At 40.2% G+C, this 26,931-nt stretch overlaps 1 protein-coding gene across 1 annotated transcript; it reads right to left on the bottom strand.

Annotated features, from left to right (window-relative positions):
- Positions 1-387: 387 nt before the first annotated feature.
- On the bottom strand, positions 388-26,931 carry LOC103776238 (tetraspanin-5). Its single transcript, XM_008943737.1, has 8 exons — positions 26,818-26,931; positions 19,532-19,582; positions 8,682-8,828; positions 6,623-6,793; positions 4,668-4,793; positions 1,492-1,539; positions 1,242-1,358; positions 388-680 (listed from the first exon to the last, which is right to left on the bottom strand). Exons 1-8 carry the CDS (start codon positions 26,929-26,931, stop codon positions 615-617), a joined length of 840 nt encoding a protein of 279 aa, XP_008941985.1. The 3' UTR covers positions 388-614.

Below are 26,931 nucleotides of genomic sequence, written 5' to 3'. Positions count from 1 at the left end.
GCTGATTCCAACCCCAAAGTACTACAGGGAGACAGCTGGAAGCTTGTGTAAAAAAAAAATTCCCTTGTTTTAAAAACAATTTCTTTTACTGTACAATAGATGCATAGAAAGTTGCTTCCTGCTTGATGGGTTTAGGCCTGTAGCTATGTTTAGCTGCAAAAACAAGAAGATTGTTCCTTTACAGAGCGATGAGGAGACAGACCATCTCAGGAATATTTGGCAGCTATTGAAGAGCTCATGACACGAAGAATAAACAGCATATCCACAGACTACAACGATGCAACTGTCCCACTGAATATACACCAATTTAAAAAAAGTGTCCACTTGTTACTCAGGACCAAGAATACAGTAGAGATTCACGGCTCAACAGCTTTCAAACTGGTGGTTAAAAAAAAAAAAATCAGTGAGCAGCAGATTTCAAATAGCCCACTCTTCTCTCCCCCACCCCAAAGAAACACGAGTTCACTGCAACATCAGGAACCTATACTTGAGACTACTTGGGAGAGAAGGCTTCCCTGTCACCCATGTCCATACAGCTTGGTGTCGGAGCGACACACTGGAGGTTTCAGAGGGTTTCGGTTGTCCAGTGTCTTCTTGTGGTTACTTCAGCAGTTTTACCAGCTGGCTCTGACAGCCTCAATGTCACTAACCAAATTCTGGGCTAAGCATATCCCAAAAATCTGGAAGAGACAACAGTTTATTCACTTGGAGCATCAGACAACTCTTTTCAAACAGGCAAACACCTTAGGTTATACAGAACTTTGATATAAAACAAGCAACAGAAAGTTAGAAATCAAATTAACAGCAAGCATTGGAAGAAGAAATAATCTTGAAAAACTCCTGTGACCCCAGGATTTTTATAGTGCCCCTAGGTTCCAGGAAATCAGGCAGTTCTAGATTTGCTTCACAAAACCACCTATACAAGCTTTTTGCTGCTTATTTAAGCACCACCAGAAACAGTAAGTCTGTACAGGCTTAAACATCTCTACCTAATCTTCATCTAACAGTGTGTTAGTTTTGACTCGTGAATAGTTGAAAATAAAAAAAAAATATGCATCCTTACAGATAAAAGTTAAATACTTCTTAACACTAAGAAAGCCTCCTGCATGGAGGTGCCCTCACTAAAACCTACGGACATTCCAAGTGCTTAATATCCAGGACTTATATACAGCTCCCCCCCCATGCAGTCTATTTATCTGCTGTTCTTCCATGTAATTCATTACAGAAAACACCATGTTTACCTGCAGTAATGCTATCCCAATGAATATACCAGCAACTATGGTAAGATTGTCCTGCAACCATTTCTCAAACTGAGGGACACAGCCTTTAGTGTAGATAACAATCTGCTGATCAACTTCCTGCCAATGAGAAGAGGGAAGAAAACAGATTCCAATTACACTCAATTATTCCATCAGTAGAATAGCCTGCTCTTGCAAGACAGATTCAGATCTTTAAGATACCACATTAAGAAAAAACAAAAAGGCAGCTTACTGGTTTTTGCCTTGCATCGTAGCCACACTGAGTATTAATAACAGCTTCCTAGAAGAGAGAGACAAAAGAGAGGCAATCAGTGAAGTGTCTCCCCAACACCCTCTCCCAGCTTCCCAGAGTTGATCTTTTATGTAATAAGACAATCACGCTAACTTTGGTTACCATATTGCTTTTTAAAAATCCCTTCCTCTTCCATTTAGCACTATTAATTATTTGCAACAAACAGAAGCCTACGGCCCCAAAATATTTTCAGCTCTCAGTGCAGCAAGCTGGGAGAACCGGCTCTCCAGCTGGGTGAAGAACTCCATGTTCCAGATGCAAGCGTTCAGGAGTCAGAGCAAAGATATTAGGGAACATGCATTTTAGAGGGAAAGAACCTTCTGCTAAAAAGGTTTTATCTGCACTGAAAAATACACCGAGACTACTGTTGGCACTTTCAGGGTTCAGCTTGTGCGATGTGAAGAGGTGAGAAGAGGGTAAGCCTCTCTTGCATAGGCTGCAAGTTCCTACTGAGGATGTCTGTAGAAATATATACAGTACCCAAGTGCCTTCCAACAACTAGGGAAGAGATGGAATAATGTGATCTTACAGCAGCTTGATGCCAACAGGAAAGGAGTTTTTTTTCCCCCTGCTGCCTCTGCCTCAGTACCACCAAAGCACAGGTAACAAAACAAGCTATGGTAGACTTCTCGCAAATGAGTGCTACTGATTGGAAACTGAAGCTGCATTTACTCTGTATACCAGAGTTAATTCAGAGCAACAAAATGAAGTAACTGAATGAAATGAAGTAACCGTGGTTGTAAAATATGAAGTTACTGGCTCATATAATAACTGTGGGCAGAGGAAACTACTCAAGGGAGTGAGAAAATCAGCTGATCTGAGCTAGCTGTACTGAACGCCACAATTTCATCAAACTGTGAAGTGAGAAAGGCAGCCAGCAGAGGAATTCACTTTTAAAAGCAGTCATAGAGAAATATCTCCTCCTATCAGCAGTTAAAACTCCTCTGTGTGTTTCCCCGCTTTGCAGGAAGTACATCAACAGTTCACATCCTGTCAGTTGTCCAAGTTGGATTCCTTCAATGGACCTTTCAGATTTGAGCAATTTATATTTTTTAATGAGACAAGTGCTTCTGTCCAGGATCTAAAAATAGAACACTGCCATGCACTTCAAGGCTGTGAAAGTAGGTGAGGTTCCAATAGTAGGATTTTAAGCTTTCTTCCATGTACTGAATGCCTACTTGCTTTATCATCAGTGTCTTCTGCCTTTAGCCTTGGAATTTGTTAACCAAAAGAAATCATGAAGAATGAAATGGAAAGAAAACAGCTTTTCTAGGCCTTGCTTGTACAGTGATTTGGAACGTTTCAGCCTGCTAAACTACGGCAAAGCTAACTATAGGAGTCCAAATTCCTATATTTGGAATGTTATTGGCCTACCTTAAACTTACCACTTCCTAATTCAAGCTAAACTAAAAGCTAAACCAAAAATAAGTCCTGTTCAATAAATTAGCCACGTAACTTTTTGTATCAGTCCAACACTGCATCCTAATTCCAAAAGGGACAATTTTGCTTTCCCACAGAATAAACTTGTGTTCATCACTGCAATTTAACCAGTCACAGCTTGATTGCAATTATATCCATTATATGCATTACTCCTGCTATTTTTAGAAATATTACTAGGTTTCGTTTTTACTTTAAAGGCAATTAAGTGTATTGCTTCCCTACAATGACTAAGAATGAGACTTGTCCTTTAATTTCTGGTTGCTGCATCAAACCCTAAGAAAACTGCATAACCATATACACACAAAGAGAGACAGAGATAACTTTAGCATGGATTATGTATTTATAGGATTATCTTGTACTGCTGTCACTGGTTTGGTTTTATAACAACTACATTTTTAAAACTGGGTTGAGATGACCTCTCTGTGTGGGTAGGTGGGCAGACAGGCAAACAGCAGGGGGAATCCAAAGCATAATATAATTCTTGAGCCTAACCTACATTTTTGTTTAATATTTCATTAAAACATTTTCAGTGATGTTTGTGGGAAAGATTCAAACTACTGTGAAAACATTCACTGCAGAGGAACCAGAACACAGCTCGTGCAAGTGGCAGTGCCCCATCAGGAGAGGGGGGAGAGCTTCAGTAGTGACTGGATGCCAGGAGCAGTGACCATGCTGCATTAGCAAGGCAGGAAGCACCTGAGGTGCCTGTTGGCAATTTGCCTCACTTTGGTCAGAGACTCAAACATTCAAGGAACAATAAGTCACTCCAGGTGGAGGAAAAGCCACAGCTGAACTACCAGATAATACAAGCACTCACAAGCTGCTTCTTTTAAGCTGTATCAAAGTCAAACATGTGCAGCGTTAGCCACAACAGTTTCCATGCACACACCCATCCCTATTCCAAGCCCTTCACTGTCAGTGAACTACTTCCCTACTCTTCACCCTTTGTTCTTGATCATGTCCCTACTAGTAATGCAAGGCTCCAGCATTTGCTGCTGGACGATCCAGAACTATAACTATTTAAAAAGACATGAAAATTTACCAAAAAGCTTCTCCCTCAATTTCTCACCTTTCAGTTCTGATCTCAGGTGACTGTAGGACAAGCAGTAATTTTAAAGGGGAAAAAAGAGCATGTAAAGATGTCCATACCTGGAATCAAAATTCTACTGGAAACGTGTCAGTTCTTCAGGGCACAGACTGTCACTCATTACTGTACTTAGCACAAACTGGGTCAAACTGGCTGCAGCCTCTGGCCACTGCATTAAATGAGTAATACCTGCTTTAGAGTGACTGATCTTAAGAGCTGCTACTCTTTAAGGCAGCAAATGAAATATTCTGATGATATTCAGCTGAAAGCTCACGTCCTTCAACTCATTAAAAGCTGCTTTTTATACTTGCTAAAATTAATATGTATGTGTAGGCATGACCATGATTCTTTCATTCTAATGAAAAGCAGCAAACAGCACACAATAAAGACTTAAGTTAGCTCAGGATTTTTGCTGACTGCAGAAAAAGCTAGTGATTAAGCTGAGCTCCAAGCACAAAAAAAACACAGGCTGGTGAGAAAGTAACAATCCTGCATGACTTCCAGAAGAGAACAAAACAAAAAGATCTTATAGAGTGATTTAAAACTGGAAGAGCAGACCCATCCTACCACCCTCTTGCCTGTCACTTACGGCAGGGTCTTTAGTGCAGCAAGAGAAGGGCACACCGCAGCGCTCCCGACTCGCGTTGGAATCTGTGCAATTGAAGTAAATATTAAGGTTCCAGTCATCAGCTCCAAAAGCCCCACAGCACTGCCACTAGAACAAAGAAAGGAGAGCTTCTTGACTTTCAGAACAAACAGATCTCAGCGTTAGTAACCTGCATCATCTGCCAGTTTCCCTCTAGCTTGCAAAACAAAATCTGAGATTCCCTCTGGTTTCATTGAAGCTAGCTTGGGTTTGTTCCTTTTGGCATTTTTACAGTTTGTTTTTGTATTTTTTAAACTAAAAAAAAAAAAAAATAAAAAATGAGACCGTTCCAAACCTGCAAGTATGCTGTCCAGTCTAACGTGCCCCAGGTTCTCAACAAAACCAGTCAGCTCTGAGGGCTACGCTGGTACAGCTACTCCTTTTGCCAGTGTGAGGGAATCTTTGCCTGGCTGTACATCACACAGTAGGAACACACTGTCTCCTGAGCATCACACGTTGCACAAATAGCACAACGAAGACAGGCAGAATCCTTCAAAAAGTAAATATGCCAAATGGTAGGCTTAGTCTCTGGCTGAACACAAAAAGGATTGGTAAAACTTGCTGAACATAAAAAGAATGGACTGGAGATCACCGGAGTACTGATGGTTTACAGCATTTAAGGAGCTAGCCCAATGAGCGCATCTAAGTCAACTTAAAAAAAAATTAAAACCCCCAACAAATCACATTTTTAAAACCATTGGAATGGCATTTCTCTCGTTCTACATGTAGCACAATTGCCACCACAATACCTGAACGTTACCACATTGCACGAAGCATTAGCTCCACTAGCTGAAAAAGTAGCTTCCTCTCTCGACTGTCCCTGATTTATCTGCTAAGATTTCTAATCCAGTTAGTTTTATGTAGTGCCTGCAAAATTGCACCATTGCCTTTTGGTTGCACACAAATGGACCACTGCTTTCACACTGTGGTGACTTCTGACCTTCTCCCAACTGGGTAAGATTCAAATCAGTATGAGCAGGCACATCCTGTTACTCACTTACTCGTCACTTTTCTCCCAAGGCACAGAGAAGCCAATGAAACAAATGAAATTGTTTTAATTGCAGAACATACAAAAACTTCCACCAGCACTTAACCATATTAGATACACAGCACCAAATTCACAGACAACTTCATCAACGCAGGCCAGAATCGAGTACTGGAGCAAGAAGGTACTGGCAAAGTAACTTGTGTGCTGAACTTAGTGCAGGACTCCTTTATGCCACTGATGAATTGCAGAGTTTAACCCACACAAGCGTGTGCATTTCTGGCTTCACCCTTCCCTCCAAAGTGCAGATGCAGAGTCATTTAGAGATTTCCTATGGGAACTTTATGAGTTGTCCACTTCATTAGGCTAATTGCATTAAGCCTACTTAAAAAGAAATAACATTGTAATTTCACTCGGACCAGTCAAACATCTAGCTTTATCTAATGTTGATAAAGCTACCTCAACAGTAATCTAAGAATTAGATTAAGCTGTAAAAAGTTGTTGGGTTTTTTTTTTTAAAAAGATGTGATAGCTCCTACAATAAAGTATTTTGAATACCACTTCCCCCAAGAAGTATCTTCATACACGTATGGAATACGCTCGAAAAAATAAACACAAGACACCAATGGTTAACTTGCAGATTTGACACAGTATTCCTAAGTTTTCAAGAGTAAGTTACCCCAACTCTCCATCTTGGTTTGTTCAATCATACATCAACAAATAAGCCACTTTTCCCAGGTGCTGTGTGTTTGCAGAAGTTCTTTGAAGAAAAATATACATATACATACACAAAATTATTATATGCTAGACTATTTCTGTTGTCCCTTGAAGAAATCAAACAGATGGGAAATGTAAAATAAACTGTTTTTCTTTAAAGCAATCTTTACAGAAGAATAAACATAGTCCAACTTACATATTCCTGTGTGAAGTCTATGAGGTTTTGCAAATCAATGTCATCTCGGTATGCTCTGATGTTGTTGTTGATAAAGAAATACAGCTGGTCCTTTATCCAGTCTTTGAAAACAAATGCTAGAACACCAGCAGTGAGCTCCAGGAAGAAGATAATTCCAAGAAACACAGAAAACTATGAACAAAATGAAAAAGGTTAAAATTATTTTGCTTTATGACCAAAAACTTATTTTTCAAGGCTCACAATTCTATCCAGTGTTGGGGTTTTATCTCTTTCAGTGCAAGTTCAAGCTATTCCAGCACACAGGAAATTTTAAATTAAAAATATACCATTTTTAACTAGGGCTATCACACAAGTATCTTAATTCTATCCCAACAAATAATAAAAATCGCAACAAATTCAAACTTTTGACGTTTCACTGGAATTTTCAAAGAGGTCCAAAAGAATTCACTAAATCTCAACAGAGATGGCTACACTCTCCACCTATAGGGCCCTCTGAGAACTCATTTTAAATTTCTATGTAGGCACTTACATTTTCAATGGTATAAACAGCCAGTAGTGCCAGTGAAATGCTCTCTATGTGCTTTTTTTCTTTAGACACCCTCACTGGTAAGGCTTTGCCTAAGTAGACAAAGCAGAAATTGGCAACAGCAGAAATTAATTAATGACGAAGTTGGAGCGGAACGTCTATGGAATGACTCACATCCACATTAAAACCAAATGAGGCTGCTATGATTAATGCAAATGCAATGGATGCCAAAGGCATTACTAATGATCTGCCGCCTTCTCTGAGCATCTCCACTGAGTCTACACTGTTATTAAAACACACAGGGGCTGTCATATACTGGAAGCCTATCCCTTCTGCAACTGCGCCTTTGAGTTCCATTTTAATATGCTCTCTGTGTTTGTGCAGACGAATTTTTAATTTCTCCTGCAGCTGCTGTATAGGAAGCTATTTCTGGTACAGCAGATGGGTTCATTTTAGGCAAGCTAAGAGAAGCAAGGAAGAAAAGAAAAAAGTATTACAATAGCTCCCCCCTTCCTTTTTCTTTTTCCTTTTTTTTTTTTTTTTTTTTCAGGCAAGACAAGAGCAAGCTGGAACTATCCCAAGCTGCTTTATAAGTGCCCCAAGAATTGTAAGTCTCAGCTACCTCCTGCCCTTGTATAACACATCTGTGGAAGCCAAACATGTCACTTGAAGGCAGTTGTTTCACTAGAAGCCTCTTCATGTATGTATTAACAGTTAAGGGTCCTGAAGACAACTACTGCCCAGGGTGTGCCCACCTCTGGAAGCTGCAGTGGTGGACAAAAAAAAAAGATCTTGCATTTCTATAATAAATCTTAAACTTATCTAAAATGGAACGTGATACTGTTATCCTCACCTTCAAAGCTCATACAAGTGAGGCTTTTAAAAAACAGAACCAGGATATGTAACTGAAGGAGTTTTGAACACTGTGTATCAGCAGCTCCTTCCTCAACTAACAGTCCAGCCCAGAGTTCAAGAAGACAGCTTCTACTTTTTTCATCTATCCTAGCACATCCTCTTCCCCGTCTCCCTCTCAGGCCCCCGCACTAACAGCAAGCAATGATTCCTTTTTGGGTAAGCTAAATGGTACAGAACTGAGGATATCAGCAAGCAACAGTCCTATCTCCTCTGCACCATGAGGGGCACTTGCACAACACAAATCATTCAGTGGTGTATCTACATTCCTCATATTTCACTGGCAGCTCATTATGGACTCAAAGTTGAACATACAGACTGATAGCAGAAATTTCTCGTTTTGTGATAGAAAAACAAAATGTAAGGTTATATCCATAGCAAAAGCAACAGCTCCACGTTATGATTCTTACCATCAAGAGTTTGGAACCTTAAAAAAAAAAACCACAGTAAGTAAGAGACTGAAGAGCTGTAAAGTAGTTCACAGTTAAACAAAAGCAATCCACAGAGCAGTACAGTCCCACCACATTACAACTTCCGCTCCCAAAAAGCCATTTTAAAATCTTTACACAGTTAAGCAAAAGAGAGAACATGATGAATGGTACCATTGCAGAGGCTACTTACAAACTTGAGAAGAAAGGTGTTTTCTCGCAATGCTCCAATGCATCCTGCAAATCCCAAAATGAACATAACTCCTCCTACCACCAGGAAGAGCCAAACGGGATCAAAGCCTCCCAGGTCTGTGATGGAGGAAATATTGGACAGCACTCCCTGGGAAAGAAGCAATGCCAAGGCATAACAAGTACATTCAGCTTGCAATCGGAATTTGTACAACTGAATTTTTCCTTTTAGAAAGGTAGAAGACTGCAGCAAATAAGTGTTCTGCAGTTTAACAAGAAAAGACAATTAAGAAAGTCTTTGTATTCAAAAAGAGATAAAAAGGGCTATTGCATACAATATTTTTGAATCAACATGTGGCATAAACAACGAAATGTGCTTCTAGAGTTCTGCGAAAAACCCGCAGGGCATTTTGCTGCATCTGTAGGCTCTAAGAATTAGTCTGCCAGAAAGTCAGAACAAATATTTGAACAAAACTTAACTCAATGTTATTACCCATGCTGAGAGCACATTTACACACATTATGATAGAAAAGGCAAGGATATCATCTTGAATTTAGCATTTATGCTCAGTATTTACAATTGGCAGAAATTCCTAGACCCTAGGAGTTCCTAGATTGCACTATTTTTCAACCACAAATTTTACACCAAATTTTAACACGATACCTGGCCAATTCAGCTCCAGGCACCTACAGTGCTAAAACCACATTAGATAAATGAGGTACAGCTACCAACTAATCAGTGGGGTAGGGGGGAATGAAAATAACGTTAAGTCTCTTGGTAGGCCGTAAGGCATTTTAAGGACTTGTCTTGGGAAATGGTCTGCACTAACTTTGGTTAGACCTCTCGTATGGGAAAGCACATATGCTGTGTTTCAGATATGACAGTCAGCACAGTCTGCTTGTAACGCCGTCGCCTCCTCAGAAGCAGAGCTTGGGCTGCGACGCCAGTAATTCCCAGGAACTATTTTATCTTTTTGAACATATTTAACCAGAGTTTGGCTGATGTTGAACAGATGGGTCATATGAAGAAGCAAGTACAAAGTCTTCCTTATTTCAGTGAGTTTGCATGGGAACAGTTACAGTTTCCTAAAAGCCTTTTGGCAGCAAAAAAGCTGAAGTATCACTATTTCTTCCTTCACCTCCCCAGTGCCATAGATCAATGCAACGCACGCTGCTGCAGCAGACATTTCTCCATGTGTTTCCTCAAAGAAGCCTGAACCCATGCAGAGTGCTTCAGGCTACTGCTTCCCCTACTAACTCCTGAATGAGGCTGTGGCTTGAAAAGCAACAGCACAGACCTCTACCTATACCGCTCCTTTTCTGAAGAATTATGAAGTTCTTCAGCCTCTTCCCCATTCATATCCCCTTCACTGCTTTGAAATATCCCCAAAACATCGATAATTTTGAAGGAAGTTATCACAACCTCGCATCCAAAAGTTGTTAGTAACACTGTTAGCAGATGACTGTTTGTAACTGTGGCTTTAAACTGGTGATATTTGTTTGGTTTGGGTTTGGTTTTTTTTAAATATATATTCGGTTTGGACCACTCATAAGATAAACAGTCACATCACCAGTATCTCTAAAACAGTACTACACAGTTTGCAATCACTTCCATGGCTTCCCAAGAAAAACTGACATTGAGCAAGTAGCAAATGAAGACAGTACTCAAAGCTTTTTAATTCTTCAGACAACCACAGACTGTATAAAATATACATGTGAATTTCTCCACTGCACACAGCAAGGAGCCTTGGAAAAGGCCAGCATGCTAAAAGCAAATGAAAAAATCTGACTACAATAAACCAACAGCATGAATGACATTCTTAAACTGGATTCTTCTCCCTCCTACTCTACAGAATGCTACTGCCTGACAGAGGGATTTAAAAAAAAAAAAAAAATCACATTCATCACTTTCCTCCTACATTACACATAGTACTAGTCTTATTGTCATTCAATACAAAGGCAACAATTCTTTGTCAAAGAAAAGAAATAAAAGATATAAATTTCTGGCTAAGAAGGACAAGTAAAATAAGCAGCATAATCCAATAACACAAGAGCCTTTGAAAAAATCATGGCTTTGGCCATGCAGAGTCAGGAAACATGAGCTCTGCCCCAAGGGAAAAAGACTGCTAAACTGACTTCTTCACAAAGTTTGCAAGCCCTTTCTATATTTCCCCTCTGTGCCTATATAGTTACCATAAGATGAGAAGAAATGATGTCTTAAAGCAAACACTACTACTAATTTCTTTTAACATTAGACGACTTTGGACTGTAGTATAGTAGAATGAGAAAACAGTCAGTTGAGAAACAATACTGCCTTTGTATTATAATGATTTTACTTAAAAAACAAAAAAAGGATGAATGGTCACTCTCTTCATAAGATACTTTAAAAAAAAAAATCTAAACAAAAACTAAAATGCACACCAAGAATAGGTTTAATATTCTCTCCATGTGAAAGTAGTAAAATTCAAACAAAACAAGAAATCCAAGTGAAATTCAGCTCACACTGGTGGACAGTGCTCTTAGAGAAGATAGTCGTAATATGAAGAATTGTTAGTCAGAAGGAATACACCATCTGGTATTTTGTCATGCTCCCATTAAAGTTGATGACAATAAAACTTAGAGAAGCAGTTGTACATTGCCTCTCTGACCATGTGCCTTCCCACCTTACTTGACTTTCCAGCACTGCCAGGCTCTTAGCACCCTGGCATGTCACATGTTGGCCAGTCACCTTGCAAAGGTCACTCATCTAATCACTGGTGTCCTCCAGGCTCCAACTTCTCAGGGTAGCTACAATCTGACACGTGCTGAAGTAGAACACCACCAGCTTTATCTGCCATTATTTTCTGTCCTTGGAGAGCACTTTTATGGGCCTGTTTTGCTCATCCACATATGGCAATCATAGGCCTAGCTTGGATAAACCCCAAATAATACATCCTGACAGTGCAAAGCATATACTGTGTAACTCTTGTGTGTACTCTGTGTGCTCGCTGCACATGGATCCCAAGTTATCAGTATTCTGGGGAGACATCCCAGGATATATGATCCTCAGAGTGACTCCGGCAATAAAACAATAGCCAGCAGCAGGAATGACAAACGTGGACAATGCTCTGTGGTTACAGCTAGAAAATTGTTGCTTACTGCTGAAATACAGCTTTCCAGTCTGGTTTTTTGTTTTTCTGGACGCTTACAAATAAGCCCTCTGAAGAAACACCAGTGCAATGCTCTAAAGAAAAGCACATTTTGCTTCAAGCAGCAGGGCAATGACTCAGGACTATTATCTCACTTTATGCTGTTAAGAAGAACTAAACATACACTCCTACAGGCACATACTTTTCCAATCCACTGCAAGTTTCTAAAATGCCTACTACCACAGTATTCAGTATTTTTCAGCTCTAATGGCTTCTTCTGGGCAGAGCTTGACAGAGATGCACAAGCATCTGACAGTGACCGATTCTGTCTTTATCCCATCTTTAGACAAAAGCAGAAGGGAATGTTTCCAGATGATCAAGAATCTCATTCTAACACTGCATCCTCCCGTGACATGCTCCAAATCCTCAGGCTGACCAGTCAGTCACAGAATATATGGTGACTGACTGTCAACGGATCTCTTGCACCAAGGCAAGACCTAAAGAAACCACCTCCAAATCCTTTTAAGTCAGGCTTTCTACAAATGCAAAGTATTTTTTTTCAGCAAGTAGTCCACTCCAACCTTTACTGTTAAATAGTTTCAAATACCACTGATGCATTAGCATCTGAACAGAGGAAGTAATTCCTTTTTTTCTAAACCCACATTCTCATTTTGCAAATATGATTATTTTTCTGGGGTACGTGCATATCACTTTCTTGGTAGTTTAGGCAGTACATAATCTTTATTTGGCAGCAAACTCTTTGTTTCTGAAAAGCTACAGACTCTTAAAACTTTTCTTCTCACAATGGTGTCAATCCAGGGTTGTGCTGTAGTCCCACAAGGAGAGCCAGGAGGACATGTTCACTGGCTGAGCTCCAGCTCATCTGTTTGCTCTGTTCCCCCACCCTCAATGGCCTGCTATATGTTACAGCGCCTGGGTTATTACTTAACCTTTTAATCCATCACAAGTCAAAATTTGTTCGGGTTAGTGAGGCAACAAAAGTATCATCCATAATTGAACTAAAATCAATAATGGTGAAGTTAACAAAAAAAAAATTCCTTTATTTGTGAAATACGTATTTGCTTCCATCACTAGGATACTGATATGAGGCCAGTGACAGTGATATGAGGCACCCTTCACCCCTTCTCCATCCTGTGCTCTAAGACTGTTACAATAATTTGCACTACTTTCCAGAGCCAGATCTCTGACTCCAGCTCCCATCTTTGGTGCACACCTACACCAGAGGTGCATTTCAGGTCACGTCCATGAATCCATTTAAAGCACAAGCTATGCTTAAGCTCACACCAGCGAGCAGTATCAGACCACACAGACTGGACTCCTTACAAATGAAGATGTGCCCCTGGAATATAACTTGTGCTCCAATCACTAGCAGGCATTCAGTCCATGAGATCACACTAGAACTGGGCTGAAGAAGATCCAACCCTTTCAATACCTGTAGAGTGGGCAAGCTGGGTCTTCAGCACCATTTCCTCTCCTATTGGTCCACGCCACTTCCATGTAACAGACTTGGCCTTTGTGTGCTGAACCCAGAAAGTCACTTTAATTCTTCCAGAATGTATGAATGCCAACATAGATACCTTGGCTGGAGCACTGTCCCTGTGTTGGCACATCTATACAGTCTGATAATGTTCTTGGTTCCTAATGAGGCCAAATAGAATGGAGCTACAAGTGTATTAACAAACTAGGGAGACTTCCAGACTGGCTGTGGTTAGTGCAGAGAATTCACTACCACGTTCAGATCTCAGAAATGTTCCCAGGAGTTTTCTAGACTATTGCTGCTCTCCAGAAAGACAGATTTCACAGGCGCAGCAGCGTACTGCAGGACACGAGAACAGTTCCAAGTGAAAAGACCCTAGGCAGCAGCATTTTTGAGAAGCTGACCCAGCAATGAAAATTGAAAGCATACCAAGTCAGAACTTAGGTGAATCATCATCCTAGGGAACAAAGAAGTGATACATTTGTGAAATATTTCGCCCACCAGAGTGCATGTAAAAGAACAAGACTCAACACAACAGTCCCCCTGACAAACAACATCCCACAGGGCCATTAAAAATTAAAAAGAAGAGACCAACACCAGTCGGGTGGGAGAAATCAGCTATTGTTTTTTCCCCATTTCCTCCAAGATGGGAATAAATCTTCCCTGCTGCAGAAGCCCATTACAGGGCAGGGGGGTGGGACAAAAAAAAGCAGATAGTCAGAAAAAAAAGATTCAACAATACAAGATCTTCTGAAACATTTCTTCTTTGCAAGAAGATTATTAGCCTTTCCATAACTTCATCTGCAGGACTTAGAATCACTAGCAAACAGGAACACATGCAGATGATGGGAAATACTTGTATTTCCAAATGTATGAATTTAAAATGGAAAAAAATCTCTTCTTGGTGTAGTCAAAATCCATGCAGTTTCTCCATGCTGTGTATCTAAATGAGCATGAAGAATAGAACAATAGTCATTGAAACATGCCAAACTAATTCCACTCCTGAATTTTGTTTCTGCAAGCAAGAAACTAGGCAGGGGATGTTTACAAGTGTTATTTCCTTAATTTTTTTTTGGTTTTGCATTTGCCAGAGCAAACAACAATAGCAACAGAACTTTATTTTTCAAGTATCTAGTGAAAGAGAAAACCTAATCTAGCTTTCTTGTTATGACAAAGCAGAGCTCAATATGTGAATATCTGACATAAATACATGCAACATATGGATTTTTACATTTTTCAGTTGCAAGGTGTTGGAACACTACTAAAATTATTTAAGAGCCTGTTTAGATAATGCATCTTTACATACTGAAATTTAAATTAAATGTAATAGCAGATATTAATATCTCTCCCCCTCTCCTCCCCAGTCCTGTAAAATACAGACAGAGTGCCCGGGTTAGAGGCAAGATATCTGCTTTGGGTATCCTTTGGCCCATAAGGACCCTTGGGATAATCACACAGTTTCCCTGTCAGCAACTGTTTTGAAAAGAACTGTGTGACAGACATGTATGGACAACAATTAAGGAGTGAGTAATGTATCAGTCCCTCTTGATGTCTGTCATTCACTGGGACAGTAAAAAGTGAGAAAACTTGTCCCCTAAACACAACTTCAGTTTTCCTATCAGGACAAGGAAAGAGGCTTGGTCTGACAAAATGTGACTGTTTCTGTTGTTGTGGGTTAGAGCTGGGTGGGCCACTAGGGAATTTAGCCTGTCCCAGAACACCAAAGCAGGCCTAGATCACCTTATATCAACATGTAAGTCTAGCTTAAAACTTGAGGTACCATACTAGTACTCCAAACCATGCACAGCTTGATTTCTAAGCTGGAATGTGTTCTAGTTACACTGGCTTAACAAGAAAAGCCTAGAAAAGCTCATGCACATAATCAACCTCTTCTTCATTTCAGACAAACTTATACACGAATTAAGTCTAATCAATTTTGCAAGGATCTGCAGATTTATTCTCTCTACTTTATCTCTACCTTTGATACCTCCTCCTACCTAATACCATAAAACCACAGTGCTTTCCTTCTAAAAATTTCCTCTCCATAGACAGTCTTAAAAGGTTTCAGAAGACATAACAGCAATTCATCACTTAGTCTCAATACTTGTGAATATAAATCTACTGCAGGTACTGAAAGCATCGGGAAGCTTATCTTCCCAAGTATCTACTGGCATCATACCACGAACACTCCCAGTGAGCCTTAAGGCCATTATCTAATATATAACCAAGGAGGGAAACAGACATTTTGTACAGGTCTAGGTTTGTTTTTTTTTTTTTTTAAAAAAAAAATCAACAGATGAAATTACTCAAAGTGGTTAAAAACCCCACTGAAATATAAACATTTCTCCCCTGCTGCTGACCAGAAGTAGTGTAAGGTGCTTGGGCTTAGTACAGACTCTTTAGTATGAACTCCTTCTACGTTAACAATGTTGATGTCATTATTGGGGGCAGAAGGGTGAAAATGAGCTGCCATGGATGAACTTTTTTTATGGTACAAGCTCAAGTCTAGAGTGCCTGCAAACACTGTGAGATTGTGAGCTATATAGTGCATCTATGTATAGATAGCTTTATTCATCCTCTGAGTTTATTGCCCCCACCCTACCCCCTAACTCTTTCAGGTTCATGACTCAGAATGCTAATTGCCCAGTTTTTGTTTAGGGCTGGCTGACTGGCTGTCAAGCCAATTCTATTGCCTATTTGACAAATGAGCTCTTTTGCCTCCCTGCAAAGGCTGTAAGGAAGGTCACGAGACTGTATAGTGTGCTTTTTTTTTTTCTTTACAACAAAGTTGAAAAGGGAGAATTCAAGCCAACTCAGCAAAAAAAAAAAAAAAAGGGGGGGGGGAGGGGGGAAACCAAAACACACACACCCCCCAACTAACCAAACTCACAGATCTACCCCAAACTGTTTTTAGCCAGGAGCAAATGGGACTCCTGTAAAATGTGGATTATTTGTTTACTTTCTGCATTTTTAACGTAGCCTGTGACACTAACTTTTAATCTTAAAAAGATTCTGTGGGATAGCAAAAGTATATACAAGTTGATATAAAGTTGGCCAGGTTATAAAATAACACAGCTGGATATAAAGCAACATGATTCAAGACAGAAGTAAATCAAAATCCTGGCCACCACCAAATCAGTTTGCAGTAGAGGAGCCCTTCTGAAGACCCATCCTTAAAAAATATTTCCTGATTTATATTTAGGCCTAATACAATAGCAGCACCAAGATCAGATTTGATAAAGACTTAGTTCAATGGGACAGCAGCAACCTTCACAGAATGGATGAGTTTGGAAGGGACTTCTGCATGTCATCTGGTCACCTAGATCTGACTTTCTAGATCCATGTCCAGACTGCTTTTGAATATGTCCAAATACTGAGACTTTGCATCATCTCTGGGCAAACTGTGTCAGTGTTCAGTCATACTCAGTTAAAAAAAAAAAAAAAGTGTTTCCTGATGTTCAGAGGGAACTTCGCATGTTTCATTTTATGTTCATTGCCTCTGCTACTGGGCATCACTGAAAAGAACCTGGCTCCATCCTCTCTGCACTCATCCTTCAGGTATTTATATACATTGAGATTCTCCTAAGCATGCTCTTCTTCAGGCTGAACTGTCCCATTTCTCTCAGCCTTTCCTTGTAGGAGAGATGCTCCAGTCCCTTAATCATCCAGGCAACCCTTTGCTGGACTCTCCAATATTTCAGTGTCTCTCTTGTACTGGAGAGCCCAGAACTGGCCCAAGTGTGGCCTCACCCATGCCAAGCAGAGGGGAAGAATCCTCTCCTTCAGTCTGCTGGCAACTCTCCTAATACAGTCCAGGACACTGTTGGCCTCCTTTGGCACACAGGCACAGTCCTGGCTCGTGTCCAACTCAGTGCACACCAGCCCCCCCCCCCAAGTCCTTCTCTGCAAAGTTCCTTTGCTGTCTTACAGCATACCATTACAACAGTCCACGATGCCTAAGGGACATCCTGGCTAGCCCTAGGCAAGAAGGAGTTTAGCTAGAGAAGTGCTTTTCAGCTGAGCTACAGACCTCTCAAGTCTTAGGCTTTGCCTCCCTGGCTTCCACCTCCAGCACCCCAGCTGCAGCAAGAACAGCTCTCTCTGGGGCATAACTGATCTGCCCCCCACTACGGTGCAGAGGGACCATGAGTTTCTGGAATTTGATCTGGCTGACTACAGCTTCTGGCCATTGCCTGTCCTCTAAAGAGCCAAGTGAAAGAAAGGGCTCAAATTGGCTTGACACAAGTTTATTTTCCTATAATTCTTGCTACAACAACTCAAGTTTGTCTTTGCTCAAGAGAGCTGCAGTTCAGCTATACCTATATTACATTTTGGTTGTTACAACCACCAGCTGAAGGAGTCCACACGAAGCATTACAGGACAACAGTTAGAGGCTGGGGAGAAATGCTAATTTTCAAAGAAAGACCTGTGCTTTAAAACAATAAACAGTACTTTTATTAATTTCTATAGAAAAATATACTACATATTGAGCCTGAGCTAATGCATATTAAACTGCTCTAGGTAGTTTTATTTGCTTAAAAACAACACGGCATTTTTTCCCACTTTCAAGGTCTGATTAAAAATGTTCTCAGACTACTTGACAACAGATGTCCAAATCTCAAGTAAAAACCTGAGCTTTGGCTTCTGGCCATCAGCAATTCTAAATTGAATGCAATTTTCCTAGAAAGGGCAGAATGGATGGGGGAGTGTGGTGCATGTTTGTGCGCTCTCACGTACAGAAAATATGTAAAACCCCACAAGCCATTATTGTGCCAGATCATCCTCTACCTGTAGGCGTGGTGTATTTCAGACTTCTAACACTAGACTCTAGCTGTTTCCCCTTTACCTGCTCATTCATCCTAAAGAGGAATCATTTGTGTTACCTACTGAAATAACACAAAAATGTTAACATCTCTTCTAGAAAGCCACTCAGAAATAAAGTTCTTCTCTGAGGCTTAGACACAGGCATAAGCTCTGTGAATATGCTCAGAGTATTAAATAAAACACTTTTTTAATTTAGCAAAGGTTTAAAAAAACCACAGCACCTCTTTCCTGGCCTACTCAAGCCATCCAGCATGAGTATCACATGGTATGTAAATACACATATATATGTATGGGTGTATATAGTGTGAGTTAATTAATATCCCATTACTGTTTGTAATTATCTACATCCAACGCACATGCACAGAATAATTAGAATAAGTTAACGACTCACTTCTGAACCAGCAAAATTTAGCCTGAGTTTTAAGTGGCCAAACTCCAGTGCTTTCAACGTATTATTTGTTCTGCTGCAAGCACCAGTTATTATGCCTTAAGGGAACATCATTTGAATAACTTACTCAATGTTCTCCATTAAAAGAAGAAAATAAGAAAAGTTATGCAATTGAATTTCATTGCACCACTGCTGTAACTAGGTTTTATTATTTTCAATCTTTTAAACAAAGAAAAGGAAATTCTAGCTTTAATTTTAGCTGTTTTCTTTAGCAACCCAAACTTCACCCAGCAACCCAATAGATACTGACTTGTTTTGTATATTATGTCTCAATATTTTATCTTCTTCCTAACTTCTGCAGGAAAAAAAAAAAAAGGACTAATAGACTCTGGTTCACAAGTGTTCTCTCTTTCTCTGCCCCCTCTTCCTTCCCATTTCCAAGTTGCTTTTACAGTCTTACAACACAGAGGGTGTCAGTGGACAATTTCATTTGCACAAGAAAAACTAACGTCTCAGGTTTGGCTTGTTTTTCAGGATTCATTTGGTTTTGGATTTGGGTTTGTGAGGGTTTTAGTGCTTTGGTTTGTAAGACGAGCAGCAATTAGCATGTTGTGTTACAGCAAAGGCAAGGCACCTTATCTTCAGGAAGCTGCCCTCTAAGATGTGTAGGCTGCCTCTCAATTCCTGGGGACCCAGGCAGCAGAGAGACACTGCCAATCCTGCCTTCAGCAGTGCCCTTCTATCTGAGCTGCAGCCTGAGCATGTATGGACTGAAAAAGTTATTTTATGGCCAGGTGTCATGGTGATTTCTTGCCAAGGCATTCTTGGGAATGATGCCAAGGATCTTCCTCTAGGTGAGCCGAGCCAAGGTTTTATTTGACAGTGGAGCTTGATTTTGTTTCAGTAGAAACTGTGTGCGGACACAGAAAATGTGAAACACATTACTGTTCAAATATTTCATCAGAGAAAAGGAGAAAAACAAGAAAAACATGGAGTCTGGTACTATGTTCAACTTACCTTTTCATTCCATGCCCACAATCCAATCCCAAGAAATGCTATGCCAAGGAACTAAAGGAATAAAAATGAAAAAAAAAAATATCAGGAGTAGGAACCACTTAGAGACATGTTATTTTTTAAAAAACATACATACTGACTAACATTCTCTGTTGGATAACCAATTTTATCAGGACTGTGAGGGATTACCAAGATTTCTAAAATCTGCATGTATTTTTTTTACAACTCAACTGCTGTAACTGGAAGAATTTAAAACTTGCACAACTCCTTCAGGGATGTCTCACATAGGAACAGTAGGTGCAATAAACGTCATTTTCTTAGCAGCAAGCAAGTAAAGTTCTTTTTCAGTTGGTCAAACTCAAAACTCCATAGTCAAGCAACACATTACTTTAACTTTTATTATTGCCACCTGCACAGCCAACTGTCCTTGCAGATCTTTCCCAGTGAAAGTGACAAAAATAAAGTTCTGGATACATATGTACTCTCATTTCTAGCAATGTTGTCCACAGAAACACAGAGGGCTGCTTAAGTATGATATAAAACAAATTCTGGGAGATAATGAAAAAAGCCAAAAAATACACACATATGACACTAGCCTAAAAGAGTTAGTTTTTAAAAATTCTGAAGCCAATGTTTTATAACCTGACATTGACCGTTCCTGTATTTTGTAAAGGAAGTTACAGTCCCATTCTCCTCCAAGGGACTTAGAGGCACTAAACTTAGAAGACTGCATCTTTCCCCTGTGATGGAAAAGGAAACAGCACCTATGATTTTGGTATAACCTATATTCCCTGTTCCACTGCATTATTTAGAGTGCATCATTTCCCTACAAATACTACAGGGTTTCCACAAGAAACCCACACCAAGTGTCACTGAAAGAAGCAGAACAGGCCAAATCAGCACTGTGTCCCGACATCACTGCTGCATATTTGGCATCATACAAGAACAATAGTGTAGAATGTTTAAAAAAAATCATATAGCAGGTGTCCAAGCATTTCTCTACATGTCCATCTGTCTTTCATATCTGTTTTTTTAAAACCTAAGTGCTAGCTAAAAAGAAAAACTACTCACTGTAGTTCCAAGGCATGTACCGAAACATTGCTCAAAGACCAAACTCCGGTTTTCTTTGTGGTTTGTCCCCACTGCAGTGTACAGATTTGTTTTGGCACACAGCATGCTTTCTCTTAAGATTTGGGTAAACACTTAAGGATCCTAATGATTTTTCTTTTGCAAAACAGGACAAAAGTGTTTTTCTTTTAAGAAGTGGGAGGAGGCAGGACTATCAACTTTTAAAAGCTCTCAGAAGTGATTTCAACAGCTTCAAAGCAAGATTCTGTTTCCTTATACACACTTTTTTTTCCAAGTGGCAGTTTTAGCTCTGTGCTACAAGAATACCTCTAAAGCATAACCCAATATCATCCCTGTGACTTTCCCTCCAAGTGTGCTTTGCCAGCTGCCCAAAGGACCATGCATATTACACCCAGCAAGCTCACCCAGAAGCCCGTCTATACTAACTGAGAAACTCTCCTTTTTGACTTGAAGAGTCATGACTGTAGATTTTAACAATATTACAAGCCAACATTATTCAAAGGGAATTGTTGCAGACTTGGCTGTATTTTAAATACAAGATAAATGGAAATTTTTCCTAGATGGAAAATGTGAACTGTTCATCAAGAAAGTCAGTTATTTCAGCAGTTTTAATTGTCTATAAGGAAAAAAGATGGACTGGAGAATGTCGGTACAGCCTCCCGGGATACACCATGTGAGCCAAAAAAGGTCATCTTACCTGTCAAGACTGCCCCCTTCCTACAGTTGTAAAGCTTGCCAGAAGAGCGTGTGTAACTCTCCTGACTGCAGTGATTACTTGAAACTTGAGAAAAAGCTGTACAAGTTTCCAAATCACTTTCAGACAAACACAGTTAAGTTCTTTTCTGCAGTATCAGGCTCTTCTCCTCCTTTCTTACAGAGCCAAAGGCACCAAGGTTGAAGGAACAGCAGTGAAGGGTGGGGAAGCTATGACATTATAAAAATCCATAAGCTGCATTTGGAAGTCTCAAATTCTTATGTGTAGGGAGGTACAAAACATTATGTTTTGCAAATACCTTAATATGGTTTTGAAACGATTAAGTGTGGAAAACTAGAATGAAAGAATTCAGTCAGTACATACAAATGTAACTTAACAGCTATACACATCAGCTGCAGCTCTGGCTCCGATACACCAGCTTTATTAAATTTAATCCTGTCAAGTGTCCTGATCCTTCACCAGAAGTTGAGACTCAAGGGTAAGATTACCTCATAGGTTGCAAAAGGTGACTTGTAGTAGTAGACTACATGGGTCTCAAGCCATGCCAAGCTCACCTCAATTTACAGGGTAATGAGACTGCGCTATAATCACCTAAAAAACTGAGATTGTCACACTTCTGGCAAGCCCATTGAGAAAAAACAGGAAAGTGAGGGGATCAAAGAATTACATCCTGCCCAGTCTTCTCTATATCCCAAAATGGTAATCTCTGCAGTTGTCTTTAGAAGTAGCTGATGAAATCAGAACAATGGACAAAGTCCACTAGGATAAAAAGGTTCAGGATGGAACCACGAACTTGTTATCACAGGATGCTGTGGAAATCCAAAGCTTAATCACATTCTGAAGAAAAGATTATATTAATTAATGGAAGATCCATAGCTATTGAAAAATTATTTTGATATAACATCAGGCTCAGTTTTTACACTGTTGTTCACTGGAAGATTATAATTGGGAAAAGATTACCGTACGCATGCTTCGTTGCTTAAATGCCTCTTGCCTTGGACAAACTCTGCTTACATTACTTGAGACAAAATACTGAGGCTAGACAGACCACTGACCTAACGTCCTACAATCACACCACCCTAGGAAGGGCCACCCTTGCACAACCACAGCCTGCTATGGGCATGAAGCACAAAGGAATCCTCTCCATAATCCCCACTAGCAGAAGAGAGATGTTCATGAGGAGACATACCTCTTGGCAGGATTAACTTTGGATTTTCTGGACAATTACAAAAAACTCCTGCATAGCCAAAAAAAAAAAAAATAAAATAAAATAAAATTGAAAGTGCTTAGCAAAAATCCCTCTGTATTTTTACTGTTAGAATCAGAAGTAAAGCACAATGCATATCCTGCTTATCTTGCAGCCCTTCTGCAGATGTCTCCAAGACTGTTTTGTTCTGCTTGCTTACAACCAGAACGAAAATCTCTTCACATCTGAAGCACGTGGGGAGATGGCATATATATCATCTTAGTTACATCTGGAAAATTTCATCTACATCCCTTAAAGTATCCCAGTGAGTAATAAAAAGGTGGAAGTTTGCCTCATTATCTACAGAACACTCTACAGAGAAAAACCAGTCAATTCTCCACAGACATCTAGTAAAACCATTTAGCCTGACTATAAATGGTTACTGGATTGGGGGTAGAGCTTGTTTAAAAAAAAAGGTATCAAGATTTTTAGAATTATTTGCAGGAGAATATTAAAACATTCCTCTAGAGTATTACAGCCCTACAAAAAATCTTAATAGTACTTTCTCATGGGTTGCTTTCTATTCACAAACATCAAACACGTGTTCAAGTTCCTCCTTTATAAAGATTAGATGTATTTAAGACTAGAATGTTGAGTGGTACTTGTGCTGTTGCCCTACTTATAAAGTTCACATGCAGTTTTCAGAAGTGGATTGGTTGATAAGTATTTCAAACTGCACGTATCTCATTCCCGGTCTTGTCTGCACGGACAAAAATGATTCTTTGTTGCTAGAGGTACAGCATCATACAGCACAGCCACAGCACCTCATTTAGAGGGTGATGGTGTAAACAGTAATGCAAATACTAAAAAAAAGTTTGAGAGAAGCTTAATTGTAGAGTCATCAGACATCTCTTCGCATGTTGAATTTTTTATCTCAGCTGAATTCTTAAACCCTGCCACCAGTTTTCAACCAAAAGGACAAAGCCACAGCCCGAGCAGTCGAAGGCTGGTTTATGTGCCACATGCACAAGCCAGCGTATGCCCACCTGTGGATTCGCTGAACACTTGTGTGAGATCGAACTATAACACAGCCACCTAACTTCACCTTCTTCACAACAGTATGCACTAGCACAGCGTGTCAAAACTGTCAAGAGTTCAGAAGCAGAGCTTCCTCACAAGAGCTTTTTTTTTTTTGTTTTGGAGCCCCGTATTTAGCCATCCCAGCACAGGAACACAAGGTACTGTACTTAACTGGCGAGCACAGCAGTGAGCAGGATGTGTAATATTTCACATCCTGAAATACAATCAGGAAAACACAGGGCTTCAGAGCTTTGTACATATATAAAGCAGCAGTGACAAGTTCTTAACTGACTCTTAAAACCCCAGATGAACAATTTTTCCCTAAGCACTTCCTCTGTAGCACTCTGCTCAGACTCACTCGGAGATATCTCCAAGCCAGAATACCCACTGCTTTCTTTAAAGTATTTTGTGCCAAATCAGTCTTTTTGCTTTTAAGTCAGGGCAAAACGGAGCTCAGTATCTGTAACAGAGAACAAAGGATTTCGTTTGGTTTGTTGCTTGTTTGTTTTTAAAGTAGCCCTGACAGAGAAAGGGCACCAAAACAGAAATGAAAAGGAAGTTTCACACAGTTTTCTTCTTCCCTTCATGCCACTGATGTGTACTCTGCTTTAAACACATCATTTCCCAGTCTTTCAAACAAAACAAATAGGACGTCCTCTCAACTCTCCAGCTTCAGCCTGCACCAGTATCACAGGGAAGGCAGGTACTGAAGTCTGCCCCTTCCTTCGGCCACTCACTCCAGTTCCAATATCTTGTCTATTCTCAACACACACCATTAGAGCATTTCATTTTCATGTGGCTAAACACACACAGGAAAGTCAAACTGCTCCAAGCCTATATCCACATTTACATATTTATGCTAATGCCTATACAAAGAATGCATTCTCCTAAAGCCCATTTTTTGTTTGCCTCAAGACATTACCAGCAGAAAAACTCCATGTACTACAGCCAGTGAATGAAGATGTTGCGTAGGTGACTAATTACCGTTCTGGTTCACAGCCACATTCAGATATAGACCAAATATAGACTAAAAGACGTCAAATCTATTTCCATTTTACATACAGTTTTTAAAAAACATTAAACTGTATTTCACAGATAACTCTCTCAGTACCATTTTCCTCCTCATACAAAACACACGCACATGGAATAAAAAAGGTCTCGGTTTCCACACATTTTGCTCAGCTGAATCAGAGACAACTGGCATTACAGAATCATCCAAAGCAGAAAAACAGACCTGAGAAAGCCATGAGAAAAGCTGTCTGCTCCATCTTGCAGCAGTCTTAGCATAACGCTTTCTAATGAAAAATTAACCATACATGACCCAAATTTTCAAAGCAAGGTACTGTGGCTGTTAGTGGATCTTTCATTTTCACCAGTATTCATGAGGTTTTCCGTTTTGACACAAAGTGTACATATTCCCTCCTCCCACCCCCTCAAATGCATAGTCAGTTGCCATTATTTTCGTATTGCCTTCTCCAGCTCTTTAATTGCAAAAGCAAGACATCTGCTTTCTGTTAGTGTTGCTGTATGTATTTCTTTTATTGCTTTCTGGTGGTGCAATTGTAAGCACCGCCAATCAGCTTGGAGCAAGACTCTCTAAAGACTGAAGTCCCTCTCCTCTTGTCCACAGAAATTGATATACTGGAGAACAGAAAAAGCAGGATGAATCATACCCCATTTCCCTTACTTCAACTTTTGAACAACTTCCCTCAAGCCTAGATAAATGTATCTTTTCCCAAGTTCCCAGTGAGACTCTCCAAACTCATATCTTGCTGTCTAAAGACAATACTCTATTTGGAGCAGAATTTCTGAAAGCAGACAAAACTTACAAGTCACTTTGTGAAATCCTTCAATAAAAAACTTTTGGGAGCTTAAAGTTTTTGTTTCTCTGAGATCTAGCTGATTTCTGAAAGCCAGTACCTTTTTTCCCCCATACAAGAATCAGAGGCCTTTAAGGTAAATACCTCATCACTACCACAGAGGAAAATTTTAAAAGCCTACAGAGTTGAAGTAACAAGACATCTCCATGCACTGTCACTTCAGTACACTCATCTTGCCCAGACCCTAATTCCTTCTCTTCTACTCTTCTTCACAATCTCTGTTGGTCTTCATTTCACCACCCTCTCTTCTTCTGCTCTCCCTTGAGGCTGCACTAAGCAGAAAGAGAGAAATTCAGCTGCTGACACCTCTCTGTGGGCCTCTTCCCTGCCGTCACTTTTCAACTGCATTAAGTGCTCCATGTCCCTCTACTTTTCCTATCCAACCTTGTTCTCTTCATCCATACTGTTCCATCTCTGGCTCAGTCCTCTCCACTGCAGCTTCCCTGGCTGAAGTCAGTTTCTAGTTTTAAAATCTTCCAAAAATTATGTAAGTGGTGCTGTAGCAGTGTATGAAAACAGTACAGGCTTAAAACACAACTACAAGCAGCAGAAAAGTGCAAAACAAAAGTAACTGAAAAAGCACCAAACCTGAATTCCACATCCTATATATCAGTACATGAATCATTTCTCTTGCTCAGTTTGACAATGCAAAGACATAAGTCTTCTTATTTTGGCCTGCAAGTAAGAAAATGTACAGAGGCAAAGGAAGCATGTACTGCCTCAACATGGGATGAAGTGTCTGGAAGCAGTATTGCAAATGGGTCATTTTCCATATCTGTTTTGCTGCTCAGGGTAAACAGCTACCTACCCTACAGGATAGCAAGAATCATAGAATCATTAAGGTTGGGAAAGACCTCTAAGATCGTCAAGTCCAACCATCAAACCAACACTACTATGACCACTAAACCATGTCCTGAAATACCATGTCTACACATTTTTTTAATGCCTCCAGAGATGGTGACTCCACCACCTCCCTGGGCAGCCTGTTCCAATGCCTCACCACTCTTTCAGTAAAGAAATTCTTCCAGACAACCAATCTAAACCTCCCCTGGAGCAACTTGACCCATTTCCTCTCAGCCTATCATTAGTTGCTTGGGAGAAGAGACCAACACCCACCTCACTCCAACCTCCTCTCAGGTTAAGGAACAATAAGGTCTCCCCTCAGCCTCCTCTTCTCCAGAATAAGTGTTCCCAGTTCCCTCAGCCACTCATTATAAGACATGTTCCCCAGACCCTTCTCCAGTTCTGTTGCCCTTCTCTGCACCCGCTCCAGCACCTTCATGTCTTTCTTATACTGTGGCACCCAAAACTGAACCCAGTACTCCAGCTGCAGCCTCACCTGTGCTGAGTACAGCGCCACAACCGCCTCCCTGTTCCTGCTGGACACACTGTGTTTGATACAGGCCAGGACGCTTTTGGCCGCCTTGGCCACCCGGGTACACAACTGGCTCAT

This window comes from Merops nubicus, unplaced genomic scaffold, assembly GCF_000691845.1.
Source record: "Merops nubicus isolate BGI_N331 unplaced genomic scaffold, ASM69184v1 scaffold2107, whole genome shotgun sequence".
Classification (NCBI taxonomy): Eukaryota; Metazoa; Chordata; class Aves; order Coraciiformes; family Meropidae; genus Merops; species Merops nubicus.
Note: the sequence above shows the minus strand (reverse complement) of the source record. Positions and strands in the feature narration are given on the sequence as shown.